Here is a 26,088-nt window from a genome sequence, read left to right as displayed (position 1 = left end):
ACTTGGGAAGCAGTCTTGAACTCCCCCCATTATTATATAATTGCATCTTCCATAATCACATTGTCTGCAAAGGTGGCTGCAAGCGTCAGCTTTTGGGAGTCACTGTCTCAGTATGGGTATGGGAACTCAGTAAGAAGAGTTTGCAGGTTAGTAGCTGTAAGGGCTTGCTCATGTTTTCTACATCAAGGAGGAGGTGGCAAAAAGATTAAGCAACTTTGCTTAGGTGTGTGTGTGTTAGGGACAGGGATGGGGCAGGCAGTCCAATTCTTTTTTACTCAGCTACAGCTCATGGTTAGTGAGGAAACAACTTAACCCGAAGCCCAAATTTGGACAACATGCTAAGCCAAAGCCGTGCTTTGTTCAATGAAGAATAAAGCAGCAGCAAAGGAGCTGCAAAGCTCCTCTTTAGCTCATAAAATTGTAAGGCCTTGGTAAGCCATAGTCTGGCCTACTGTTTTATGCAAACCAGGCCATAGTGTACAAACTATTTGCACAAATATTGGTTTTGTTGCAGGGAAGAAAACATTTGCACGTTTTCTCTAGTTTAATATATATGACCGCTGTGTTCCAGAGGTAGACCCATCCCCATTTGCCAGGAATTCTAGTGGTCCAGGCTAGCATGGAACACAGATGTCTAAATAGTTTATTTATCTACATGTTACATTGATATATAGATTGTGCTGTAATACTAAGGAGTTGCCTTAATTTGAGATTTTGAACAAAAAGGAAATTGTAGACACATGAAGTTTTAGTAAATTATATAAGGAAACATGTCAGAATTATGCAATGCAAACATATATTAAATATGAGTTATAAAACAAACTTAGCTATGCATAATGACTAAAGCAACTTGAATTCACCATGAAATAAAATGCAAGCAAAAGTTGCTTAATAGAACTAGCAGCAAATTTGTGCTTCATCTGTGCCCACGGAAGGCAATTCATGGCAATTCCAACAAAAGTAGACACCTTCAGTTCAAGATGAATTTGCAGTGCGTTCCTTTCTATTTGCTTTGATGAGAAAAATAAATATTTCTGGCATAACTACATTATAACAATGGTTGTAAATGAATAATTGGTCATTTCTTTTAAAGCACTGGAAGTGTAATTTCTTTGAAAAATCCTTCCTATTTTGTAACGATAATGCAGAATAAGCAATAATTCATCTTTCCAAGAACAACAAAGCTTTAAACAAGGTATTTCCACAAAATCTCATTTAATCTTATTTTACAAATCACACAATACGTTGGACTCCTCAATACAGTTTTATAAAATGACAATGTACCATTGCAACAGGAAGGGGAGAAAGAAGGGGGGAAAATAGAGAACCTGATTTCAGGTCAGACAATGCTGAATTAAGATAGGTCCCTCTGTCCCACTCCCCACAAAAAAAGAACACGGCCCTGTGTTTGAACCCATACTGTAATTATTCAAAGTTAGTTTTCCAGGTGAGTGAAATCAGAAATCCACTATGCTATCCTACAATCTCAAGTTTCATATATCTGTAAATTTAGAAGCATTACTTGTCTGCCTGTCAAATTCTTAATTTTTAAGTTAGTAGCTATAAATTCTTATTGCTAGAAAACTACAAGAGATCTATAAAGACCTGGTTGGAAACAAGAGTCTATATCATCCCTAGGTCTAATTAATATGCTACCACTGTTGTGTGGGTGTCACACATTGCCACGATCAGGTCTGGCCTTGCATTGGTAACCTTTGTATATAGATGTACATCCTCAGCCCCCCCCCCCCAAGTGATGGTAGCAGGAAAAGGAACCAAATGTTTCAACTGACATAGGGTTTCTCTCCTCAGTTGTTATCAGAGCAACGTGCAATGCAACCACATGGAAGCGGCTTCTATATGAATCCATTTTCTACAAGTGGCTTTGAGAAGCTCTGTCTCATGGCAACTTTGCATATTCATTTACTTGCCCCAGTTTGGTACACATGGGGGATCCTCAACATGGACACATGTGCATGTTAAAAGCACCTGTTTCCTGTAAAACATTCAAAATAGCATGCCACTGAAGAGGTGTCGTGACCACATGCTGAAACCCACAGACTTTTGGAATTCAACGTGCACATCTGACGCTTCTATTTGCCTTCTGTCCACTCCTAAGCACTTTGAGCTGGCTTGCATTTTACTGCAATGCTAAATCATGTAGCACTGCATTGGTGCATTTGTTACAGCACAATATCTCAAACACTAGCTAGTCTTAGGACTGGGCAATAGTTTATTCTGTAAAACAGTAAAGAATACTACCAACCTCTTGGAACACATGGCCGTTGTGACGATCAAGGAGTTGATTTCACAAAATTTCCCCATGCTTGAAGCACAATGGAAATATACTGATCAAAAGGGGTTTGGTTTTCTGAATACAGAGATCGTAATGCAGCTTTAAAATCATAGAGGTATCACGGTGAAAAATGTTCAATTAGTGATTGTGTTAAAGTTAAGCAGTAAGTAAAAAATAGACATGATTAAGACAAGGATTCTGATGCATCACTAAATCTAAAACCTGCTGTTCTATCTTCCTGGAACTGAACTATAGAAATCTTTATAGAGATTACCATCATGTTGGAAGCTTTCAAGCCAATTAAAATCAAACTAGAAGTCAAACAAACTACTCTGAATTCCTAAGGTGGGGGAGAGGAGAATGCTAAATGGTCATGTGATGTGATAAACAGAGTCACCGTGTGATATTTAATGTAAACTTCATAGCTCTGACCACAGAGCAGAGCCAAAACACCACTGGACAGCAACAAGTGGATGTTTCAGCAGCACAAATACCTTAATTGTACAAGGAAACACACAAACCAATCCTATGTGTGTTTTCTCAAAAGTAGGTCTCACTAAATTCAATGGGGCTTACTCTCTTAGTTAAGTGTGAGGCTGCAGTCCTATGCACACTTATCTGGGAATAATTTTCATTGAATTGGATTTACATCTGAGTAGACACACATAGGATTGTATTAATAATGCAATCTATTATTAAAATAGGAAATTACAGTTTTTGTCATGAACTATTTTTAGATTGTGCACATGTGCACATACACTCAATTTACCTTGAAATCTGAGATTCTCACTATCTATAAATAGATGAGTTAAATACTGCTTTTCTGTAACCCTAGGAAAGAAAGCCCAGCTTCTAGGATGCCGTTATACAAAAATCACACCATTTCCCCACATTACGAAGTTCACAATAGATGTAGCAATTGATATTAAACACCGGGTTAATATTGCACAATATCTGTGCATGAAATAATACAACTCTCTCTTGTTGTTTTATATTTTATTCATTTTTGCTCTTAGATTATGCATATTCTGTTCACCCAAGATGTGCAAACCTAGAGATGAAAGCAAGTGTTTAAAGTTCGAATGAAATCAAGCAGCAGTGAATTCTCAGTTGAATAAGCCACAGTTGTTGAAATAAAGTTGCTTCAACATGCTGTGGTCATTATACCACCTTAGCAAAAACAATAAACAAAAAAACCCCAAACATGTTCTCTTAGGAGCAAGCAGCTAAAATACTGAAAGAGTGACCTCTAGTGGACTGTCAGGCCTCATTGTGATAGCTACATTTCTAAGACCTGGTCTACAACCAGCTCCAATCAGTGTTTGGCAAAAGAAGGCACAAATCATTGCAAAGACCAATTTATCTTCATTTTTTTCCTTTTAAATACACTATTTGTACACAAACTTAAGATTCATCTTGTAGATAATTTTTGGACAAAAGATTGCATATGTAATCGTATTTAAAACAACACATAAAGCTGTTCTATGTGAAGCAAGAGAGAAAGAGAGAGAGAGAGAGAGAGAGAGAGAGAGAGAGAGAGAGAAACAAATAAAGGACTCCTCACCCAGATATCAACATTCATTTCTGGCTATATGCAATACAAACATTTTAAGAATCTGTGTGACAAAAGACAATTTAAAAAGTCAAAATCATAAAACCTGTAAACTGATAAACCTGAAGTAGATTTTACTTATGGAAAACATCATTAAAATAGTACCACTATGAACTAAACTGCCTGAGTTTTCAATTGCCTGTGAACTTGAAGTAGAGAAGATTTTAGCACAGTAAGAAGAATTTCAGTCACAACAGTGCGATAACCAAGCCACATGGAAATTCCTCCTCTTCACTGGAATTTGTGTTGTGCTATTAAAACTCTTGTGCTAGTTGTTCAAACAAAGGGGTGTAGGCAGATCTTTAATCATTTGGCACAAAGTTATTTTGTCTGGGGCATAAAAGTCTCTGTCACGATGAATAATACAACATTCCATCTATCCAGAATTCACTTTGATTGAAGAGCTTTCTTTATATCATTAACTTCCATCTGTAGAAGGACAAAAAGTTCCAGTTTAAACCATTTCCATGCAATTCGCTTTTGAATCAAATGTTAATATTGCCCAGTGCCTAATACATCCTTCTAGCTAGGCAGTGGCAGCATACTGTATCTTCTTCTTCTTCAAGTCAATGTCAGAAATTACTCAGAAAATAACACTGCTAGTACCATACTGTCATTATATTCATACAAAGCATGTTGCTGTCCCCATTCAGAATACTGTATACGGCTCAGAAAATCCTACGTGGAAAGGATGGAACCAATAAGGGAAAGCATAATGTGATGGAGAATTCTGTAAAAAGCCCAAGATGACTAAGTCTTGAAATCCAACCCCCTGATTGGCAGAAGCACAGCCACTGCTGCATTTGTGAGCAACACCTCTCATGAAGGCCAGGTGGAAGGTGGCGGTGGGCAGAAAAATGGTCCTTCACTGAGCCGCCAGTAGAGTCTGACTGGGTTGGCGGAGGCACAACTCTCCCACTTCCAAACCATGTCAATAGGGAGATTGGATTGCTCTTTGAGTATAGGTTAGAGAGGTTCTTAAAATAATGACTGGTACAGAAGGAACAGAGGAAGAGAAAGTTTATTATTAGAACTCTGGATTCTGCAATGAATTTGATGGGTGGGAGGTTCACAGCAAATTAAAGTAAGTAGGTAAATGAGTATATTATGCATTTATATTAATTCATTAACAGAAGGATATCATAATGGCTATCCCCCCCTTTTTTCCTTCTAATTAAAGTTAGATTAGCCTTCAGCAACTCGGTGCCCTTCAAATGTTTTGGACGACAGCTCCCAACTGCAGCCTAGGGCTGATGGGAGTTGTAGGCAAAAGCATCTGGATAGTAGCAGGTTGCCAAAAGCTGAGTTAGACAGATCCATGGAAGATGGACCTTTAGGTTTCAGTCATGATATCTAAATGAGACCTCTGTGTTCAGAGGCTTTCGCTTTGATACCCTGCTTACGAGCTTCTAGAAGCATCAGCTATTCAACAGACCACAATATGCACTTTACAGGCAGCTGCAGAACATCAATATTATTAACAACGGGCTCAATGAGGTAGTACAGTTTGATTTGAAAACCTTTGTGTTTGGCCAATTGTTGGATTTCCTCCATAGAATCTAACTATACTGCTCAGGTGTCTCTCTGCCACGAAGGCAGCTCTGAATGTTATAGTCTAGAGCAGGGATGAGGAACCTGTGGCTTTCTATATGCTTTTGAACTCATATCAACTGTAACTTGCTCATGCTGGCTGGGCTGAATCCAACAGCTTCTGAAGGGTCAGAACTTCCCCATTCCTTCTCAAAGAAGGCCTTAGAAATTATTTCTGTATGAAGTTTTTGTTACAGTGTGGAACTCCCCCTCCCCAGGAACGTTCACTAAAAAGATCATACCACGATCCATCAAACTTGTGAGAACTATAAAAGGGATGATGATGATATAGTGGAGGAGAGCAGGGCTTAGCAGCTCTCCCCTTCATACAGCTGTTTACACGCGAGTAATCTGAATGCCCAAACAGGGCTTACCAGTTTCCTGCTTTAATATTAGCACAACAACATAGTTTAACTTTTCACAATTATTGTGCGCTTTTCAGAAAAGCACTAAATGTTTAGCATATGTAGACTAATATGTAGTATTTCATTTTGAGATATGGAGGCATGTGATACTGCACATGCATGCACTTACACGACTCATCAAAACTTTGAACAAACAGCAACTTGTGGGGAGGAAGATAAGTGTGAGCAGAAAGGATTAATACACATTTCCCAGCACTATGGTCACTTATTCACCCCATGTATAATAAACCATAGTTATTTTATTGATTTTTTTACTGTTTCTGGAAATCAAAATGCTTTGTGGTTAGTATTATTTCAGGTCTTGGATGCTGCAAAACATCTTAATATTGAGCAGGGGGCGGGCAGGTAGGAAATACCATGTTTTGTTTATTATTTAAAAGATTTATAGCCTGCCCTTCCTTCCAGGGTAAGTTGCAACACAAAATAAATGATAAACTACCATCAGTAAAACAAACAAAATTCTTACAGTTTCACATCTTTTTGTATTTGTTTCATCTTAACCAACTTAAAGGGACACGGATGGCGCTGTGGGTTAAACCACAGAGCCTAGGACTTGCTGATCAGAAGGTCGGCGGCTCGAATCCCCGGGACGGGCTGAGCTCCCGTTGCTCTGTCCCAGCTCCTGCCAACCTAGCAGTTCGAAAGCACGTCAAAGTGCAAGTAGATAAATAGGTATCGCTCCGGCTTGAAGGTAAATGGCATTTCTGTGCGCTGCTCTGGTTCGCCAGAAGCAACTTAGTCATGCTGGCCACATGACCCAGAAGCTGTACGCCAGCTTCCTCAGCCAATAAAGCGAGATCAGCGCCACAACCCCAAAGTCGGCCACGACTGGACCTAATGGTCAGGGGTCCCTTTACCTTTACCTTTAACCAACTTAAACAGATTAAATATTAGCAGGATTATGTTTGCATTAGGAGTTTTTATCTTCTATTTTTATCTTCCATGAAAATTGTTCTCTTTCTATAAAGTTGTCTAAAGCCATATATGATACAAGTACCTGTAATCGTAGCCGGATCTTCTTTTCTTCATCTAATTCAGACAGCAATTGTTTAATCTCTTTTCTAGAAAAAGCAAAATAGGAAGTGAATAGGAACAGCAGGCAGCTGCTTAGGAAGGTAGGTGTGAAGAAAGTCCCACTCCTTTTCCTATAATATATGGTACCTAACTCAGCTCAGCAGAATTGCTGTTCCTGGAAAAACTGAAAAGTATCTCCTGTTTTCAGGCATGGTAAAAGAAGAATAAACCCTACTGAAAACAGAGATTATAGATAGCATAAAATCCTTTAAAATGACTAATACCAGCAGAATTCATTGTGGTATGAATTAGTGTCCTCAAAGTAGCAGCATCTTGAGAAAATATAGCATGATGTAAGATAGGTAAGCATAGTAGGGATGTTACCCATCTTTCAAAATAATTTGGGGAAGATTAGTCAGCAACCTCTCCAGGTAAACGAAAACGTGGCACTTTTTAAAACAAGTTAAGCTAAAAGAACTGAAAAATGCAATAAAGTTCTCCACCATAACTAATCAGTTTGGCTCTGAATACAGAAGCTCTAAATCCATCGTTCATACATTTTCATCTATCTGTAAACCACCTGGTGCCCTCCAGATGTTCTGGTCTACAACTCCCATCAGCCACTGCTGGCATGGTTATGTTGGCTGGAGCTGATTGGTGTAGTCCAAAGCATCAGGAAGGCACTAGGTTGAGGAAGGCTAATCCAAAGAAAAAGACAAATCATGCAAACACATAAAAAGTTATTAATGGACACAAAGGGATCTGGCGCACATGGGGTAATGTATGGAAAGGTGACAGTCTACACCCTCCAGCGATACAGTAACACTCACTTCTGCTGGTCTTTCATTGTTTCAATGATAGTTCGCAGCTCCTTCACTTGTGTTCTTAACTCATCCAAAGCTGCTTCACCTTGGCTGGATTGGTCAGTCTTTGGCTTTCCTTCACTGCTGAACAAAGATGGGGAATTTGACCTATGACCTGTTGTTCCTGCTGAAACTGGATGAAGTGCAGATGAGGATGACAATGAAGATGGAAGATTACTTCCACTTGTTAAGCCTCCTGGCTTGGCAGGCAGTGAAGCTTTGTTATCAGATACCTATAAAAAAACGACAATACCGCACCCAAACATTAGAATGCTAAGAAGAAAACGAGCTCCAGTATCCTATGCTTTCCCCCTCCTCTTCTGCCCAGCTATGCTGAAGAAATCCTGTCCAGATGTTCCATAAGAATTGGCCACAATGTAAATAGCATAGCTTCTCAAACACATCTTTCCAAATTGATCTTAACATCATGCTGACGTGAGCCTGCCAGGAGCTGTCACCCATGGGAATGCTGCTGGGCAAATTTCATTCTGAATTGCTATTACTGACCAATGAAAAATGTCACCAGAAACTGGGTCAGGATGTGTGTGGGGAAAATATGCAAAAGACAACAGGGCCCACTCGCACAAACAAGAATTTCTCCTGTGACATGAAATAATTCAAAATTATATAATAGCACTTGGCTGCTTTGTTTCTTGTTTTTAAATATAAAATGTAACTAATCAATTTGGCTCTGAATGCAGAAGTGCTAAAACCATCATTATACGGTTATATAATAACCATACAGAGAGAGATCACAACTCAGTGGCAGAGAACATGTTTGGCAAGCAGAAGGACTTGGATTCAATCATTAGAAGGTTTAGTTAAAATAATTTCAGGTAGTAGGTGGGATCAGGGAAAGTGGGGACAAATAGTCTAACCAGTATAAGGCAGGGATGGGTAGATAGGGCTCTATTGGTAGATCTCCAGTGAATTCAAAACAGGTCATCAAGGATTTCTGACTCCAACTGTTATTATAACAGCAACAACAAAATGATACAAACCCTGCCACAAAAAAGGATAGAGATGAAATTAAGACAACTGTAGGTGGTGACGGTGGGGATAATCAGGAGCAGATTTCTGTGTGAAAGGGTTATGTTCTGGTATTCAAAAACAAATCCCTGGGAACAGAATTCTTGACTTCTAAGTGTGTATCTTTTGAGCCTGGCTCTGACTGTTTTTACTAGAAGCCTGAGATCTATCAAAGTAGATCCCACAAGACTCATGTCTGCCCTTGCTTTGGAATGACAGCTTCCTCTGTTCCTATTACTTAAGCCTTTAGGTTCTTTAGAACCTAAAGAGTTTAAGGTTATGGAAGGAAATGGAATTTCTAAAACAAAAGTAGTTTGGCTGCTAAATGTGTCTTATAATACCTCCTATAATGTAGAATGTGTATGACTGCAATCCTATAACAACTTTTCTGGGAATAAGCCCAACTGAACTCAGTGGGACTTAGTTCTGAATAGGCAGGTATAGGATTGCATTCTAAAAGTCTGAAATGAGAATGAATAAATGTCTGCACAAGTAAAAGAACTCTGTCCTCAAACATTTTAGAAGACATAGTTTGGTTTGCTAAATGGGGCTATACTTGCCCCCATTGGAAAGGCACTGGAGGCAGAAAACTAAGTTTGAAAAATGAGAGACGTTGCTCAAATCATTGCCTAGATGTTAAATTATCTGGACAAGTCACCATGGAATTGCTCAGATGTCTGACATCTTAGCAATAGCTTGTATGTGGTGGAACATGGAATTGTACTTATGATCATATGGATTTATCACCAAACACATCAAACTGTGTGTGATCTGTGTGTACATATCATGTTTATTTTCCTTTCACACTTTTAGGAAGGGGGAATAACTGTGGAAATTAGGAGATCATGCACCCCAACTCTGAAGTGGAAAGACCATACAAATCAGATTGTGCATATTAATGGACATATTATACTGTACTTACCTGTTCCCCAAAACAGCAACACCATAATTACATTAGCAACCACAAGTAACAGCCCTTGCTATTGATACAAACAACCTAAATCACTTACTAGCGATATTGTAACAGTCTTTGCTTTCTTTAATGGTTCAGCTACTTTGTGCGGAAGAGAAACATGTTCCTCCTTTTCATCTTCAGGACTTGGCGAATCAAAGAAGTCAGGACTTGAAAGTGAAGACTGTGGAAACACAGAAGTATTTTCTTTCTACAAATACGTAAATGTAACAGACTAACTTTCAACATGACAGAAGCATTGGTAGACCTAATCCCTGATACAAAATGTGTATACTACTAAATATACTGTGGACCATACTCTACACAAGCTTTTGAAAAGCATGGAGTAAGAACTAAGCAGGGTTCTCTTGCCTTGATTCTGGTCACTCTCCACTCCTGTTATCCCCTTCCTCTGTGCCCAAGGGGTGGTAGCAGTGGCAGCAAGCTTCACAATGGGGAAAGGGGATGGGACAGCAGGTGGCAGAATATTCCAATAAAGGCCTCATCTGCACTCTACATTTAAAGCAGTATCATACCGCTTTCAAGAGTCCTGGCTTCCCACAAAGAATCCTGGATATTGTAGTTTGTTAAGGGTGACGAGAATTGTTAGGAAACCCCATTCCCATCACATAGCTACAATTCCCAGAGTGGTTTAACAACCAATCCCTCTTCCCAAGCAACTTTGGTGCAAATGGGGCCAAAGATGAGAGAGGCCTCTCCTTATTCAGGGAAATGAGGTTCTCAGAGTCTCTTAATACCTTCCCTATTAATTTAGTAATCCAAATTAGTATGTTGGAAATTTCTCCATATGCATTGCACCTGCAAAGTTGGATCCAAAAGGGCTACTCTATGATGGAAGGCATCTTCCTGAGGCAGAAGGCATGTTTTTACACCTCATGATAAGAGCATTGCACAAAATATATTTTACTGTTTTTGTGAAACCTCCTGCACAAAGAGAGGCATAAGAACTGCTGATGAAATGGGCATTGAACTGTGTGAATCCTTGCCTAGGCGCAAATGGATTTAGCAAATATTTTCTTTCCACTCTTTTTTTGTGTGGCTCCAATCCAAAGAACATTTGCAAACAAGCATCAAAGCATGATTGCGTGTTTGCAATTAAGCTAAAGAAGAGACCAAAAAAGAGAGAGAAATTATAGGTATGCTGCAAGAAATCTAACAGCGACACTGACAAAGCAAGAAACCTTATTGTAAGTAGATGTAAGTCAAGCAAATACTGAGTACTTCCGCCTGCCTCCCAGGGTTAAACCACTTAGGGAATTGGATAATCTTAAAAACATGAAAATATATATCTATATACCACACACTGTCAAAATTACCAAGTCGCTCAAGAAAGAAACAAATGAGATTTTAAAACTACAATAGGTGTGATGAAGAAGGGCCATAGGTTCAATCCCCGGCACCTCCAATGTAGTGCAGCAAATATTCCTGTCTGAAACCCCGCAGAGTCACTGCCTGCCATTATAGACAAGACAGGAAATAGACCAATTGTCTGACTCAGTGTCCTATGTTCTTAAATATCCAGTTCATAGAGGATACTTACAGATGTGAATGATTGTGAAGGAGGTCTTCTGCCAGTAGCTTTTGGTCTAGTAGTTGTTGGGTGACTGAGCTTCTCAGCAACTGGTATTACGGAATCAAAACCTTCCAGATCTTAAAAACATGAATATATATATGCGTACACATTAGACACTGTCAAATTATGGAGTCAACTCAAGAAGATGACAAATGAGATATTTAAACTACATTCACATATTACATTGTATTTCTGTATTTCCATTCTGTCAAATCCAGGTTTCCCAGCAGAACTCTTTTGTAAAAAGATCCTTGATCCAGGATTGTTTTATGCACATTTATATGCATTTTTATTTAAAACATACTCAGGCTAGCTAGCATTTAAAACAACAATACTCTAGCTGAAAATAACTGAAAACTAAGTAGTTAAAATGTGTTTAGATATTTTAAAAGGTACATAGGTTTTGCTGCCAGAGATCATGGGGTTAATGCAGAAGCTCCATAATCCCCAGCAAGAAAGGACATTGAACACATCATGTACAGTCAGTGAGAAACCCAATCTTTCTTAGAGAAGGGTAACAGGCGGGGCTGGCTGGCATCAATCGGACTCTGAATGAAAGCACAAATGGGGGAGCTGTGGCCCTCCAGAGGCCATTGGACTTGAATTCCCATCAATCTCAGCCAGCATAGCCCATACTTGGAGTTGATTGAAGTTATAGTTCATCCTCATTTGATTTCATCCCATTAAGATTGAAGTAACCTATGCACCTTTGCTTTATATCCAACTATACTTTCAAAAGCAATCATAGAATCATAGGATTGTAGAGCTGGAAGGAGCCTGAGGGTCATGTAGTTCAACCAACGCAGGAATCTCAACTAAAGCATCTATCACAGATGGGCCATCCAACCTCTGCTTAAAAACCTCCAAAAAAAGGAGAGTCCACCACCTCCCAAGCAGGAGTGCCAACTTGAATAAAATATTGGGGGGAGGCAGGTAAGTCTTGTCCCGCATAATTGATCACAAGATGCAGCCACACACCCCGTTTGAATGGCAATGCCCATCAACTGGGGGGGGGCAGCCCCATCAAATATTTTATTGGTTGGGCGAAGGGACCTTGGCGCCTGGCAGGTAGCTCCTATGTTTCCAAGGGAGTCCATTCCACTGTCGAAAAGCTCCAACGGTCAAAAAGGTTCTTCCTAATGTTTAGTCGGAATCTCCTTTCTTGTAACTTGAAGCCATTGCCTCGAGTCCTACCCTCCAGAGCAGAAGAAAACAAGCTTGTTCCCACTTCCATGTGACAGCCATTTAGATATTTGCATCTCCTCTCAATCTCCTCTTTCCCATGCTAAACATACCCAGCTCCTTCAACTGTTCCTCATAAGGCTTGTGTTCCTTCAGAGTATGGATATTTGTTTCTTTGTTTTCTTATTTCATAAAATTTATATACTGCTTGATTGTAAGAAGAAGAAAAAAACCACACCCCTCAATGCATTTATTAAAAGATAAAACAGTAAAATCAAGAAAAAAATACAACCCTACTTTAAAACATATTAAAGGGCATGATATGCAGTAAACAAACAAACAAACAAACAAACAAACAAGCAAAGACAGTTTAATATCCAATACTGTACTTAGGGTCAATGAATAATTTAATAGCATTTTCACAAGTAATAATAATGACAATAATAATCTTAGCTGGCAACAATTTAATAAGCCAAATTAATCAGAATGCATACTTAAATTTTAAAATTGCTTCATTTTCTTTATTTTGTGTTTTTTAAAAGAGTCTACAAGAGTTGGTAGCATCACTTTGCAAAGGCCCGGCCTCAAGAGTGAAGTATCCAGGCAATTTGCTTCCCTCAGCCTGCAAGCAACTGCTCCCTTTGACTCCTAAAAGGTCTTCTTCTAATCGTTCCTTTAGGTCCTGAAGGATGCAGGCTGTCCTTACCAAAGTGAAATGTTACACATGCTGTCAGTCAGTATTTGACAGAGTATGAAGTTGCAAGTTGATCCTTACAGAGATAAGATGATACAATAATGTACCGAGAGCTTCCTATTAGGTTTGTGATGCCCAAGAGTGTAGTGAAAATTTTATGATCCAAAGCAAAATTTATTTCCATAAAAAATACACAAATAAAGTATTTAGTATTGTCAAACTTGATCAATTTGGCAGCTGAGTAAAACAAGTCACAGCAAGCTTGATTCTGACTTCTTGCTTTCTTTTCAGTCTCTATAGAATGCTCATATACAGAAATGGGACAGCAAAGATTAGCTCATAACGGGCTGGATCCAGAATTGCATTCGTGCTATGGGGCTTCCGCCCTGCAGCTCTGAGTCCCCAGACAACCTTTCCTAATGGAGCTTCAGAAGAAACTAGGGGGAGGGGCACAGAAGGACACCATGGGGGGGGGGGGAGTCCTTCTGCATGACTTCCACTCACTGACTATGGGTCCAACCCACATATTTTACTTTCATCTGTTATGCCAAGCAGCTTTTGTCAAATAGTTAACTGCTGATAGTAAGTTGGAAAGAACTCAATGACACGAGTGCTGAGCACTAGCTTATCCACATACTAGTATATCTTTCTTCATCACTCCTATTAATACTTTTTTTTGAGCAGTACATAATCTGCTTTGGAAGTGTGCAATCAAGTTACATCAGCAGGGACACAGTCAAGGTCATGCAAGTCACACGTAGGAAAGGGTTACAGGTTCATGTCTTGCTGTCAGTAAATGCTAAGAGCAAATGAACGTTGAACTTTGATTGCACATTTCCTCCGCTGTAGTTCGATAACCTCTTTCTGCCCCTGCCATAAGCCAGCTCCCCTTCCACAAAACAGCAGCAGCAGCAGAAAACAACAACAACAACACAGGCTGCCCTTCTCTACCAAATGATTCTCTCTGTGGACAGTCACTAGTTGCATGGGAACATAGGATTAGTAGTTTTCTCTGCCTCCTGATCTCATTAGTAGGAAATTCTGACATTTCCAGCTGATGTCTGGCCCTGCAAGGTTCTCCTATATACAGTGGTACCTCAGGTTAAGTACTTAATTCGTTCCGGAGGTCCGTTCTTAACCTGAAACTGTTCTTAACCTGAAGCACCACTTTAGCTAATGGGGCTTCCTGCTGCCGCCGCACCGCCGGGGCACAATTTCTGTTCTCATCCTGAAGCAAAGTTCTTAACTCGAGGTACTATTTCTGGGTTAGCGGAGTCTGTAACCTGAAGTGTCTGTAACCTGAAGCATATGTAAGCCGGGGTACCACTGTACAGTCCTTTTTTTTCTAAAAAAAATGTTTAGGGGTACTCTCATTTTCCTACTCATATTGAAATACTGTCCCTCAGTGAGGCCAAACTTAGATTCACAAACTGTTTAGGGGTATGCTTACCCCTGCGTACCCCCAGAAAAAAGCACTGCCTGTATGTAGTAAGCCCTGCCCATGATTCTTTAGCCCCATCCTTGTTCATAAAGGTAAGGTATAATTAGTTGTGGGGACATGCTTCACCCATTTGCGTTTATTGAGTATCCCTGTTAAATGCTAGCAGAAAAAGTGTTCTTAGAGACTGCCTGACAGAGAAGGCAAGGTCTGCACATCACTAATAGGACTCTCTATCTTAGGAGTCATTGGAGTAGTCCCAATTACTTCTCCTCAGTTGTGACGTAGGAGGAGTCAGTTTTAAATGGATTTACGTATGTGTAACTACAGCTGAATTCAAACGTGGGTAATATTACATTTGTTTTCCTGATTATTGTGCTAGGGCTTTTGTTCCACATTCTTACGTGCGATTCACACTTTGCTGCTTGTTGTGTTATAGAACTGTGGCTTTATTATTGATATACCAGCACATTGTGCTAAATTTCATTCACTTCAGGGAGCATGATGTGACACAACAACAAATGCCACTGGATAATATCACTACTCGCCCACCCTCTCCCTAAAAATAGAAAATGGGAGGTCATTTTAATTCATTTTTTTGTAAACACCACTACGATTCTAAACTTCACTTACATTTAACAAAACTGGCCTCAAAACAAGGTAATAGTTAAAGCAATTGTTATTTATAATTATAACTACAAAGCAAGTCTCGGGTGTTCACAAGCTTCATACACAAACTTAAAAGGAATGCATATTTACTTCATTTTACATCTGAAAAATAGGGATCGAAAACCTATTTTGTACTTCAGCCTTAAGGACTTGATTGGTAGTTTCTTATGCTAGAGAAAAATAATTTCTGAAACATGTGCCCATTACAGACATACAATTAACAAATTCACTCTAATGCAATTCCATGGAAATTGTAATGTAGAACCACCATACTAAAAACTGGGCACTATTTCCCATTATTCCCTAATTTTGAGCATGCTTCATGTGTTTTGCTCACATTCCGTCTACAAATGCGAGCAAAATAATCCTTCTCTTGACACAATGAACTTATCAGCACCTTGCTAGGTTTTGGCATTTCTTTAATCTGCACAAAATTCATGCACCTTCTCTGGAAATTAGGGCACATAAGGCATTAATAACCTTTCAAGTTGGTTCATTCTACAGGGCCTGAAAACATCACATTAAAATCATAGCAGGAGAGGTTATTTTCTTATTTAAAATGCTTGGAAAATTCTAGTTATTTTAAAATAATATCTGCACACCTGCAGCAATCAGTTGGTCCAATAAGCAGATGAGGCTGCTGGTATACTGTGGCTTCCTTGTTCTGTTCTATTAATGGGAGAACACTCCCATTAATAGGATCTTTGTATGTGTATTGAGCATTCCCCCCCCCCCCAAGGAATTAAATGCTGTACTGGTCCAAGTTGCATGCATTTATTTTATAGTAAAGGTGAGATTGAGGTATTTTAACCATGCTACTGATTTAACTCCAAAAACATATGTATTAAAACTTTAGGTGAGCAAACCATTTCACAACAAATGATTTGACACTATGCATAATGGAAATGCATAAACCAATAAAATATTTTCAGAGGCATTAAAATTGAAAAATATGCAACACCTCTTCATCTACCAAACTAGATAGCCATCTATGCTCTGGTAACATCTAGGTTATATTACTGAACTGTGTTATATGTGGGGCTGCCTTTGAATATAGTTTGGAAACTTCAGCTGCTGCAGAATTCAGTGGTCAGGTTGTTCACTGGGGGAAGGTGATTTGAACATATAATGCCAATCCTGGCTTGACTGCACTGGCTGCTAGTTAATTTCTGGGCCCAATTCAGAGTGCTGGTTTTGACCTATAAAGCCTTAAACAGCTCAGGACATCAATACCTCAAGGACCACCTCTCCCCATATGAACTGCCCCAGATCCTGTTATTGTCATCTGAGGCCCTTCTTTGTGTGCCTCCTCCACAGGGGATCTAGAGGGGGGCAGCATGAGAATGGGCCTTTTCTGCTATGGCTCGCATTTGTGGAATGCTCTCCCGAGGGAGGCTTGCCTGGCACCTTCTTTAAACAAAAACATTCCTCTTCTCCCAGGCCTCTGGCTAATTAAACAAGCTATGGCCTTTTAAACTGTTGTGGGGGTATTGTTTTAGTTTGTTACTTAATAGTAGTAGTAGTAGTAGTAATTTATTATTTATACCCCGCCCATCTGGCTGGACTTCCCTAGCAACTCTGGGTGGCTTCCAACAAAATATTAAAATACAGTAATGCATCAAACATTAAAAGCTTCCCTAAACAGGGCTGCCTTCAGATGTCTTCTAAAAGTCTGGTAATTGTTGTTTTCTTTGACATTTGACTTTGTTATGTAGTTTGTGTTTTTATATTTTAAACCACTCTGTGATCCTAGGATAAAGGGTGGTATAGAAATAATAATAATAATAATAATAATAATAATAATAATAATAATAATAATATCTGCAACAGCACAGCATACAACAGGATGTCAGGAGAATGGTAAGAATATACCACTCATTTTCAGGAAAAATAATGACAGGACAGACAGAAGGTGAAAAAGCCTTACCATCATCAAGTGAAGAAGAATTACCCATGGTAAAGGGATGTAAATGGGGAAAGCTTGAAGAAATGTGAGTGGAAAGGAAAAGAAAGGCATCACTGGAAATGTAGAAAAAGAAGAGAAAAGAAAAAAAAGGTGTGAGGAGTAAAGGGAATAGATTTCTAAAGACACACTTAACAGTTAAGACTAACAAACTTTTTTTTAAAAAAGAAGGAAGTGTGAGCCACAGATACAGCTGGAACATATCTTACATACAAATATTTAAATCAGAACAACAACAACAAATAAAATCTATCCACCATTCACTGGTTTAGTAATCCAACCCTATTAGATATAAATACCCTAAGTCTTCACGCCAAGAAAATTACATCAAACATATTTATCCTCTGGGTAACCATGTTCACACAAATGATGACCAGAACTTAGCAGTCAGCAGAGAAGGTTAAGACAGAGTCACTGATGTTAGTCGGTCATGGTAAACCCAGATGGGACGACAGCTCTTCAAGATGTTAAACAAAATGCTTCCCTGTCCAAGCCGATTGCAGGATACTACAATGCTATGCTATTTCCCTTCATGATAATGTGATGTGATTTTTGTTTTCTTTTACAAAACAAACTTGCCAACAGCTATTATTTCTGGTCCAAACTGTGTTCAAATTACCCTATAAAGGTAGCAGCTGAATTTCACCCTCTTCTTGTTGGGGGTATCACTATGTAAATGGCCAAGGCAATTGTGAGAACATCTCTCACCTCACACACATGTTCATTTTTTTTTAATTTGTCCCAAATCAATTTGAGTATATAAATCTTAAGTATTTCTGTCCTCCATCATGTTCACTAAAGGTTTAGCACTACCCACAAATATTTTAATCGATTCACTCTTCACACTATTCATTTTCTAGTATGATAACAGAACTGTGCATTGCTTTAATTCTTTAGTTATTTAATTCTGTGCCTCAGTATATGGCTGTTTATATTCTTAATTATGTTTATCTGTCATCAAAAGCCTTATAAAAATAAAATATTGTAATTCAGGATTAACAATTATTTATTGAGGAATTCTGTTCTGCTGTTGCAAACAATTTGCCCCTGTGACCCTCATTTATGCCTACAAAAATAATGGAAGCTTGCGCTTTGATTATAATCTCCCTAGCAAAAGGAAAATATGTGACAATAAGTATAAAGTAGTAGTTCTCAGACTATTCTAGTGTTTGTAACTGGCAGTTTAGACTTTCTAAAACTAGTAGCTGTTCCACAACTGTCAGTTGATTCATTATTACTATTTTGCTTATTAGAGTATTTTTCTAATAGTATTAGAACATAATGACAGGTAGCTTTTAACACTAACGTTTCAATCCTACAAATAATAGAAGGCTTACAAAAGCAGAAAACATTCTGCATTCTGTTGGCACTTACTGTTACCTAAAATTAGAAAGCTTACATATTATTATTTATAAAAGCACATGAAATTTCTAGGCACTGTGCAAAAACCAGCAACGAACTAATGTAATAAATCTGCCAATTTAAAAATTCATGCACCTTACTTGTAAGTTACTTATCATTACAGACACCTTGCTTTGCTATTCTCAGTCAAGTGTTTGGTTGGAAAAGCACATTCTATGAACTAAACAACCAGCTTGCTACTAGAGATTCCACACAGCACAAAAACAGACAAAAGATTGAGAGCAACAAAACCATGTTTACTTGGAATTAAGTCCTACTAAGTTTAATGGTACTTGCTTCCTAGTGAGTATGCATAGGATTGCAGCCTAATTATTAAAAAAAACTCGGTTTTAAAAGTTAGCATAGCAGTTGCAAACAAGTGCAAAACTGCCAAGTTTGGAGAGAAGGAAGATTAGCTACTGCAGTACAACATTTAATCAATATGTGCTCTATGAAGAAACCACAACATAAAAATAACAGTGCATGCTACCAATGAAATGTAGTAATGCTTACAATTTAGGATACAAAGACTGCCTCTTATAAAAACATGTCTGCTGCAGCACAGTTGTTACTGAACTGAGTGACTGAAGCAGATGACATTGAAATATTTCCATCTGAAAATGACACTGGCTATGCTTACAGATATATGACCACAGACAGAACACCTTGTTTTCCAGCAGTCAGAAGACTGAAACCCCACCAATTCAGAACATACGTTTTGTGTTCAAATTTGTGATAGGGGAAAAACTGTTATTAATCTTTAGTTTTCTCAGAGTAGGTTGAGTAGTTGAATCTCAAGAGTGTCAGGTAATCTGATCAAATTCTTAACTACAACAGACATCTACAACTCATTTCACAAACAGCAGCAACCATTTCAGGTAATTTTTTAAAATTAGCTTTCCAAAACCTTCACAACAAAATGATCTGCAATCACACAAAAGGTTCCAAGCACTGAAAATATTTTGCATCCAATTTCTTCTAAATTTTGGGATATGTGTTTTTTAAAAAATAACATGATACATTTACTGGAAATTTAAATAATACTGTATGATAAAATTAATACTGAAAGGTAATGTATATTTAGGAGGTAAGTCCAGTATAAAAAGCACCTCAACTTACCGATGTCATTGCTCCTTTCTGTGGAATCCTTTTCTAAGGTGCTGGACGATGTACAGCTTGCTAGATCTACTTTTGGGATATCATTCCTGCAGTCAAAAACGAGAGATATATTTACTGGGACTGCCTGTTAACAGTAATTTCTTGTATCTTGCAAACTGAGGGAAAGAAGCATTCCTCATGCGCAGCTCCTGGGTCACAGTGAGCTGTCCGAGGGAGCCATCGCTTGTAAACCGACATGCTGCTAGGATTAACCTTATCTTGTTTCTCTTTAACACCTGTCAAAAGGGCCTATTTTAGACACACTAGTGTCCTAAACAATTTCTCAAATGCTAACTGCATCTTGAGATGAAGAAAATCTGAAAGGATACCTTCTGATCAGCAATTTTAAAAATACCAATTTGTGTATGAAAACAGTAAGTGATATGAAGAAAGGCAGAATGTGTTGCAGACCCATTAAGTGATAACGTTATGAAGCGTCAAGCTGTGATAATGGGGTTAAGCCCCCCACCCCTGCCAATTCAAGCGTTGGCTGCAGCTCCTTCAGTAGGATTGGCTCCCTCACTGAGGCGCTTAATAACTAATGGCTTTCCGGTGACAGTTTCAGAGTGGGTGTTTTGTGACTTTGCATGGCAGATGAGTACCAAAAGTGGACTTGTGAAGGGCTGCTGAAAACTGGAGCTTTTCATCGTTCAAAAAAAAATTAATTATTTTGCACTACAGTGGTATCTTGGATTACAGACGCTTCAGGTTACGCGATTTCGGGTTGTGCACCACGCGAAACCTGGAAGTACCAGAACGGGTTACTTCTGGGTTTTGGCGCTCATGCATGAGCAGAAGCACTAAATCGAGCTTTGCGTATGCACAGAAGCACCAAATCGCGACCCGCGTGTGCACAGACACGGCGCTGTGGGTTGCGAACGTGCCTCCTGCACGGATCATGTTCACAACCCGAGGTTCCTCTGTATTTCATAAATAGTGGAAGTTACTAAGAAGTCTAATCTATGGTTTTACTTGATGATGGAAAGCCATTGTCTTCAAACAATTTAATTTACTTATTTACAAATCAGCACTTTCTTAAAAAAATACAGCAGGGGCAAGTACAACATATAAGGATTAAATCAACAAGAGATCCATAAAAGATCATTAAAAACACCAATGACCACTCCCCACATCAAATGGGGGGTGCCTTTTGCGTGGTCACGTGCAGCCCCCAGGATCCCATGCAGCTCCTGGTGGTATGGGTTGGTTTCGCCCTCCCCAGGCTGGATACCTGGAGGTCTCCACCCACCTCAGCCAATCGCCCAATCCCGCCTGGGGAAGTGTTGCCAGGGGATCAGCCAGGTAGGGGGAGGGACCGCCCTGCCCACACAACAGAGGGTGGATCCTTGGCTGGGGACTGGGAAGGATAAACACCCATTGCCTGAGCCAAGGTCTCCCTACATCTGAAACTTAATAAAGTTGCGGCCAATTTTAATCCCATAGCACGTTGTCTTGAGTCATTATTCCACTCGGGAGTCGTCTGGGGTTGGGGGGGGGGACTCTGACTGCCCACACAATAAATATTAATAAATGCTGATTGGTTAAAAGAAAACATCATGTTGTAAAGGCCAGTCTAAACAATAGAGTTTTCAAATTACATCTGAAGGAAGGGAAGGATGGTTCCTGCTGAAACTCTACTGGTAAGAAGCTCCACAGGGCAGGACCTGCCATACTAAACAAACCTCAGGGTCATAGGGCAGAGGTGAATTTAGGAAAGCACTAGTGGTTCAGTCACACTGGGTGTAGTGTATGGAAGGTGAGAGCTGCTCTGCGTGTGTGTTCTGGATTTTGGTGTTGCACAGGGTGCTGCTGAAATTTGAGACCCAAGGTTCACCACTGCATGGGGTACCACTAGAGGGCCCCATCAGAGAATTTCTGCAATCAAGATGGAAGATAAGGAAGATAAGGAAGATAAGCCAGTCCTTTATAAAATCAAATGAAATTACTACATTATGTTGTAGGTGGCAAATGCAATACCTAACTGGAGGCCAACCACTCCTATTTTTTTAAACAGATTTTAAAATAGTAATATAAATCAAAATAATTTATTATGTCCATTTTGCACTTCAAAGTACACATTATGTGTACTTCAAAGAGACTTAACGAGGTGCAAGTATCTACAAGATTTCATCATAAATATGTTTTATCATCCACTGATTTCTTTTAAAGAACTGATCCATCAAATACCTTGTATGGGTCAGAGGCACAATTGGTCTTTCTGGTCTTCTTGGAGGCAACGTACCAGGTCTGTTCAAAGAGTTTGTTTTGGGTGGTCGAGGTTTCTTCGGTGGTATAGCAGGAACAGAAGGCTTCTGTAAATCTAACAGCTTTTGCTCTCTCTCTGGTCTTTCTTTAAATCAATTCCCCCCCAAAAGAATGAAGACATTTTAAAGCAAAACTCTCTCACTTATGGAAGTTACAGCTATGGGCAAAACCCAATAGAAAAAATATCTTACATCAACTTTATTGCAACGCTAAGAAAACACATACTTTTATCTACTGTAAAGTAATGAAGTGTAGAAAATTTCTCAAACCTAAACAAATTGTTTTTCTATGGGCCACTTATAACACTGAAAACAAATGAATAGAAATTACTGTAAACATGCTGCAAACATGTGTTCCACCAATGGGTGGAATTCAGCGTCACATTATTACGAAAGGTCAGTCTGCACAAGCATTTCAGCTGGTCAGATGGAACGATTTGCTCCCTCTACAGTGTGCAGTTCCAGAGTTTCTCCCAATCCCTCCCCAGAGCCAATTTTGGGGGAAGAGGAGGGAAACTCCATTGTGCAAATGAAAGTCCTTAGAAGGGTCTTGCAAATCATCAGGGAAAGGTCACTCTTTCAGGAAGAGAAGGAAAAGGCAAGTCCAGCCAGAGAGGGAGCTCTGTGGAACTGTCCTTTGATTCTGCTGCTGCTGCTGTTCCCACTTGCTTGTGGGAGAATATTTGAGGAGAGCTGGTGGGATGGTAATTCTTCTAGGCCTCAGACTGACAGAATATCATATTGTGTTCCTCCCAACTGGGGGTTGCTGGGAGAACTGATTTAAGCAGGGGAGAACCACCAGTCTCCAAGGACCATAGCATTTACTAAAATATAAGATGGACTTTTCACTCAGAAGTAATGCTTCTTACCTTTCTCTTCTGTTCGATGAGGAAGACATTCTGGTCTTTCAGGAGGTACCTTTTTGATTTCATGTTTTCTGTCTGTCGTAGCTATCAAAAAATTCAGTGTAATTGTTTAGAAAGAAAATCAAGAATTTGGAAATATGCATTTATTTATTTAGGTTCGCTAAGGCAATATGATTCATGACAAATGAATATGGGGTTTGTTTCTAAATATGTGTTTGCACTGCAGAATGACTACCATCTCTCCCTCCCCCTCTCTCTCTCTCTCTCACACACACACACACACACACACACAGAGAGAATTTATACTTAGGACTCTTTCACATGGGAGTTCCCCTTGTAATTCTGTTTCCTTTAAGGAACAGTAGCCAGGGCTATGGTCTGAAGTCACATGGTGAACAAAGCATCTGAAGGTTTGGTCAGTGCCTTTGGTCAGTGCTTGCCAACCATATGTATGCTGCATTGACTCCCATGATGGAAGAAAAGCAGGCTATAAATGTGACAAAGGAATGAATGAACAAATAAACAAAGGTGGAAGAAAGAGAGCTGTGTGTAGGAAAAAATATGCATGGAGCTACCATTGTGGTATGTAGTCTGCCACACAGTTGCCCTTCCAAAGGAAATTATTACTTGTTTGGGCAAACAGGACAACATGTAAGATGTCCCCCCCCCCCCTTTAGTACATAAAACTGTGGTCAGTCACCTTCACTACTTGCCAGTCTGCCAGTTTCAGAAATATTAAATATTGAGAGGATGCATCTCAAAAACAAATGGCTTTTACTTCAATTGTGAATACAATATGGAAGATAATCATTGTTAGTGCTTTTCTTTAACAACCACTAGATGGCAAATGCATGTTACTGCTATAGAATGGGAAGATTGTCTGATAATTACTCAGTCATAAAATTAAAGGTCTTCTAAGTCTTTTTCAAAGCGGTAATGAACTAATAACACTTTAAAATGAATTATTATGAACTGATACAAAAACACCATATTAATAAGTATACCAGTCTTCCATGCCTTCATTAATTTGGTACAATGTTACCAATTCTTCACCAAATGGGACTGGTACTTGGCTAGGCTTTCTTATTCCAAGAATGATCACTGACATGAGCAACTCTGGGATTTCAGAAGCAGTCTGTTGCTGCCAGACAGTACCTGCAATTTAACAATTTTTAAATGGCATGGTGGATAAAGTGATACTGAGAGCTTCCATTAAGAGACAGAAAAGTGGATGCACTGTCTGTAAGGGATATTTACTGATGCTTATTATATAGCAACAGTGCATTACCTGATCCTTGTTTGAAGGCAGGAGCTGATGGAGGCGGTGGTTTCTTAGGTCTCTAAAATAAAAAGGAAATGATAACCAGGTTGCTAAAAAGAATTTGAACCAGACAGAACATAAAATCATTCTAAATAACTAAAAAAAAAAAAAAAAGTTTGTAAAGCCTTTCAGCAACACAGCAGATAAATGCAATTTATGAACATAGTGAGAGAGGAGACAGCCATCATAATTTATTAAAGACTAGCTGCTACTATATGGAAATTATATGTGACTATTTGCCGTTATGCCCATATTTGCTTAGTGTACAAAGACTTTGTTAAGCAGGAAGTTACTTCTCTGCAGTTATACTTTGTTTCCTGAAACCAAAGTAGATTAATCACAGGAAAGTACTGAAAAAACAAAAAGCTTTGAGGAACCTTAAAGTCGAACCATTTACTGTAGCATTTGTTGAATGGAGATCACTTCTTCAGATATATATCTATATTTGGAAAATATATCTACCACCGTAAAGAGGACTTTTGTGATTGAAACACGTATGACACTGTGTTGCTTTAGTATTCAATGTTAATGTTTTAGGGTGAAATTTTTGATCTAATATGAACACCAAATTTTAAGTTATAATTCTCTGCAGTGTATTTGTACACTAAGTTTTCTGTAGCTACATAAGGATAGATTTAATGGGTTTTATATGTTTGTAGTAAGCTTTACTAAAAATTTTGATCACCCATTAACATGGGGAATGTAGAGAACATGCTTCATTCACAGAAAGTCCAAGGTTCAATCCCTGATTCCTCCATGTTGGGCTGGAGAGCTGGAGAGCCACTGCCAGTCTGTGAAGGCAATACTGAGCTAACTGGCCCAATATTCTCATTCAATTTAAGACTCTTCAAGAGCAAGAACAAGAAATCCAGCAAATTAAAGCACAATCACCAGCCATTTATTCACATGAATAACTGGATGGAGTCCAGTGCTGTGCAGGCAGACTTCTGCATTTGCAACAGGACTTCCCCTTCCTCTTCTCCTCAGTGTTCCCCCCAAATCTGGTCTGGAGAGTTCTACCCTCTGGAGCACATTTGGGGGGCACGCTGGGGTCTGCAGCAGGGAGGAGAGGAAGAAGACATGTTTGCTAGTGGAGTCTGTTCTGCTCAAGCACAGATGTTGGATGCAACAACGCCTGATTCTGTGCAAATAGAATACGGGCTTTTAGAACAATATTGCTGAAGAGAGTTTTTCAATTCAGCTTTTTACCCCGCAAGTTGAAAAAGCTACACAATGCAATTTCAAGCTACACAAACATGCTGCCGTCCATAAACAAACATTTATCCCCAAAAACGTTTTTGGTAGGTTTCAGCTTTTCAATATTTTATTATAAATAACATGTTCCAAACAAAAGACACAGGTTCATAAAATTCTCAGTGATAAAGGGCAAACACATCCTACCTCTTTTTCAAAGTCAGAAATAAGTAATTTAACAAAGTTATCAGGAAATACTCCTCTTCTGCCGTTGAGTTCTCCTTCCCACCAGCCAGTATCAATACATTCCTAAGGTACATAAAGAAGAAATTGATTGCATACATTGAAAAACATGTCTTTTGACAAGGCAGGATTATTTTCCCCTGTAAACTGAGAGTATAAAGTGGGATATATGCAGAACATCTTTTATGTGGCCATGGTGTGTATATTGCTAAGTTTTCATCAGTAACTTGTGGTGTTGGTTGTTTAAATGTGCTTACTAGTCATAGACACATTGCTAGTTCCCTGGTCAATACATTATGAAAAAGGGGAAAGTAGCAACA

The 26,088-nt window shown here is 39.0% G+C and overlaps 1 protein-coding gene across 8 annotated transcripts in view; it reads right to left on the bottom strand.

Annotated features, from left to right (window-relative positions):
• Nucleotides 1-1,198: 1,198 nt before the first annotated feature.
• The window catches only part of SH3KBP1 (SH3 domain containing kinase binding protein 1), a 134,597-nt gene continuing 109,707 nt past the window's right edge, over nt 1,199-26,088 (bottom strand). For all 8 annotated transcript variants that reach the window (XM_083439448.1, XM_083439451.1, XM_083439452.1 and 5 more), the window contains 10 exons: nt 25,733-25,834; nt 24,299-24,350; nt 23,014-23,094; nt 22,068-22,230; nt 19,842-19,927; nt 11,343-11,452; nt 9,840-9,965; nt 7,768-8,033; nt 6,921-6,984; nt 1,199-4,337 (listed from right to left, as the gene is read on the bottom strand). In XM_083439448.1, coding sequence (XP_083295574.1) covers nt 4,296-4,337; nt 6,921-6,984; nt 7,768-8,033; nt 9,840-9,965; nt 11,343-11,452; nt 19,842-19,927; nt 22,068-22,230; nt 23,014-23,094; nt 24,299-24,350; nt 25,733-25,834 — 1,092 coding nt within the window. In that variant the 3' untranslated portion in view covers nt 1,199-4,295. The remainder of the gene's footprint in view (nt 4,338-6,920; nt 6,985-7,767; nt 8,034-9,839; nt 9,966-11,342; nt 11,453-19,841; nt 19,928-22,067; nt 22,231-23,013; nt 23,095-24,298; nt 24,351-25,732; nt 25,835-26,088) is intronic.

Source organism: Podarcis tiliguerta (assembly GCF_965153285.1).
Source record: "Podarcis tiliguerta genome assembly, chromosome: 4".
In the NCBI taxonomy this organism is placed as follows: domain Eukaryota; kingdom Metazoa; phylum Chordata; class Lepidosauria; order Squamata; family Lacertidae; genus Podarcis; species Podarcis tiliguerta.
This window is presented reverse-complemented; position numbering and strand designations above follow the sequence as displayed.